This window comes from Ailuropoda melanoleuca, unplaced genomic scaffold, assembly GCF_002007445.2.
Source record: "Ailuropoda melanoleuca isolate Jingjing unplaced genomic scaffold, ASM200744v2 unplaced-scaffold11384, whole genome shotgun sequence".
In the NCBI taxonomy this organism is placed as follows: Eukaryota; Metazoa; Chordata; class Mammalia; order Carnivora; family Ursidae; genus Ailuropoda; species Ailuropoda melanoleuca.
In genome coordinates, this window is record NW_023179820.1 from 6,391,130 (window position 1) to 6,393,513 (window position 2,384).

Here is a 2,384-nt window from a genome sequence, read left to right on the forward strand (position 1 = left end):
AGAGGATTGCTGCAATGTGTATGTGTACAAGGACAGATGGGAGGATGGATGGGCAGATGGATGGGCACAGATACATAGACTTTCAAAACATTTACTTACCACTCACAGCTTTGCAACAATTCTCCCAATTTGGCTAGGAAAATAGATGATCTTTGTTAAAGTTCGCATTGTCCACAAAAGCTAAATTGTGGAAGGAGCCGAGATGCCCTTCAACAGATGACTGGATTAAGAATGTGGTCCATATATACAATGGAATATTACTCAGCCATAAAAAAGAACGATTTCACAACACTTGAGCAACATGGACAGGACTGGAGGAGATAATGGTAAGTGAAATAAGTCAAGCAGAGAAAGATAATTATCATATGGTTTCACTCATTTATGGAACATAAGAAGTAGGAAGATCAGTAGGAGAAGAAAGGGAAGAAGAAAGGGGGGTAAACAGAAGGCGGAATGAACCATGAGAGACTATGGACTCTGGGAAACAAACTGAGGGCTTTGGAGGGGAGGGGGGTGGGGGAATGGGATAGACTGGTGATGGCTATTAAGGAGGGCACATATTGCATGGAGCACTGGGTGTTACATGCAAATAATGAATCATGGAACTTTAAATCAAAATCTAGGGATGTACTGTATGGTGACTAACATAATAAATTATTATAAAAAAATAAAATAAATAAAGTTCGAGTAAGGAACAAATAAAGAGCAAAACCTTTCTGAAGTGAGAATCCTTTAATAACTATACTCATTTCCAGAGAACAATAAATACAGAAATTACAAGCAGTATATGTAACAGTAATCTTTTCCTTAGCAACAGAAAGCACTTACTTTTATACAACTTAATGGGCAAACACGTTTAACGAAAATCAGCATTGGGAAAAGCGACACAACAGAAGAAAATTGCAAGTAAAATGAAAAATTTTTTGTTCCTGACCCTAACTACTGAGATTCATACTCCAGGTACTCCGTCCCAGGTAAAACGGGAAGGTTGGAGAGCACGTTCAGCTTCGGGCAGCAGCAGTCTGGGGCTGCTCAGATTGGAGCTGTTTACCAAGATATTCCCTAGAACAGCAGAAATAAAATAACAAGGTATATTAGAATTTAAAGAACAAAGATTCTCTTTCAAAATCAAAGCATGATATACCATGTCATCTACACTTACTTTAACATCTAAAAATTAGTAAAATAGCTCCAGAAAACTAATCTTTTCAAAATCTGAAAAGTGCCTGTTCTGTATGAATTTTAAACGCTCTCTTTACCATACGTAAGTCATTACATACACATGCAGGTGATTCAGCATACAATTACAAGGCAGCGTCTACCTCCCTGTCTGGGCACAAGTCGTGTTTACTGTTGTGCCACTTCTGCAATCTAAGAAGTTCAAAACCAACTGAAGTACGATTCCAAGTAAGTGGACTGATACACAAAAAGCACATTTCCTGATACTAGCGAATATTAAGTAGCTGTATCTCGGGATGAAAATAAATCACTGAAAATACTACCAAGATTTACATGTCCCAGAGCTTCTTGTTAATGAGCACTATATCTGCACCAACATAGTCTAAAACCTTCACAAAGATGGTCCTACTGAATGCACAAACAACCCCAAGAGCAGAGAAGTAGTATTCTCACTGTACAGGTGGGGCAGCTGGGGCTTAGAGCTGTGGTTCCCAAACTACTTAGAGCACATTCTCCTTTAGGGAATGAGCACCCATCTAGAGCATGTGTATACTTAGCTCTAAATTACATACAGGTTTCACTGTTAATTCCAGGGGGGAAAAAAATAATCTCTTTCTTATTTTTCTGTGAATGACTTGACCAGACTTTTGTTTCTGAACAAAAGAACTTCAGAGAGATTCTGTAAAGAACATTTTTAAAAATCCCTGCTATGCAAAGGAAAGAGTATAAGTTTTGGATAGAGGCCTGGATTTACATTCCGGCTGCACTCCCTTCATGGACATGCTGCTTCCAGAGGCTGTGGGATGAGGGTACCTGCCAGGGACAAGCAGTGGGCACACGCGGGCCCAGTGTCATCTCCTCTCCTCCTCAACTGACATCCAACCTCTCCTTGTCTAAGCACCTCCAGGAGATGACCTGTGGGCCACCAGCATCTACTGGTAATGTGACCCCACCTTTCTCCACAGAAGTCCAGAGAAAGGGGAGAGAGGTGGTCCAAGGATTTTACCGTGCTGTTCTACCTCCACTATCATGGCCTTAGTCCAAAGCTCTCAAAGATATGAAGCAACACTGAGAAAAGGAAGAAGCATTCGGAACAGGAACCAGACAGAGTTCTGTGGACTAGGGTCAGTGAGGGGTCAGGGACTCCCAGAAGTCTCACAAAGGTAAACTAAGACTGAAAATACTACGGGACTGACTGAAACCTC

At 40.9% G+C, this 2,384-nt stretch overlaps 1 protein-coding gene across 6 annotated transcripts in view; it reads right to left on the bottom strand.

The window, feature by feature from the left end:
* Positions 1-713: 713 nt before the first annotated feature.
* ATP6V1H (ATPase H+ transporting V1 subunit H) overlaps positions 714-2,384 on the bottom strand; it is a 119,367-nt gene continuing 117,696 nt past the window's right edge. For all 6 annotated transcript variants that reach the window (XM_034650129.1, XM_034650127.1, XM_034650126.1 and 3 more), the window contains one exon: positions 714-1,062. In XM_034650129.1, coding sequence (XP_034506020.1) covers positions 1,002-1,062 — 61 coding nt within the window. In that variant the 3' untranslated portion in view covers positions 714-1,001. The remainder of the gene's footprint in view (positions 1,063-2,384) is intronic.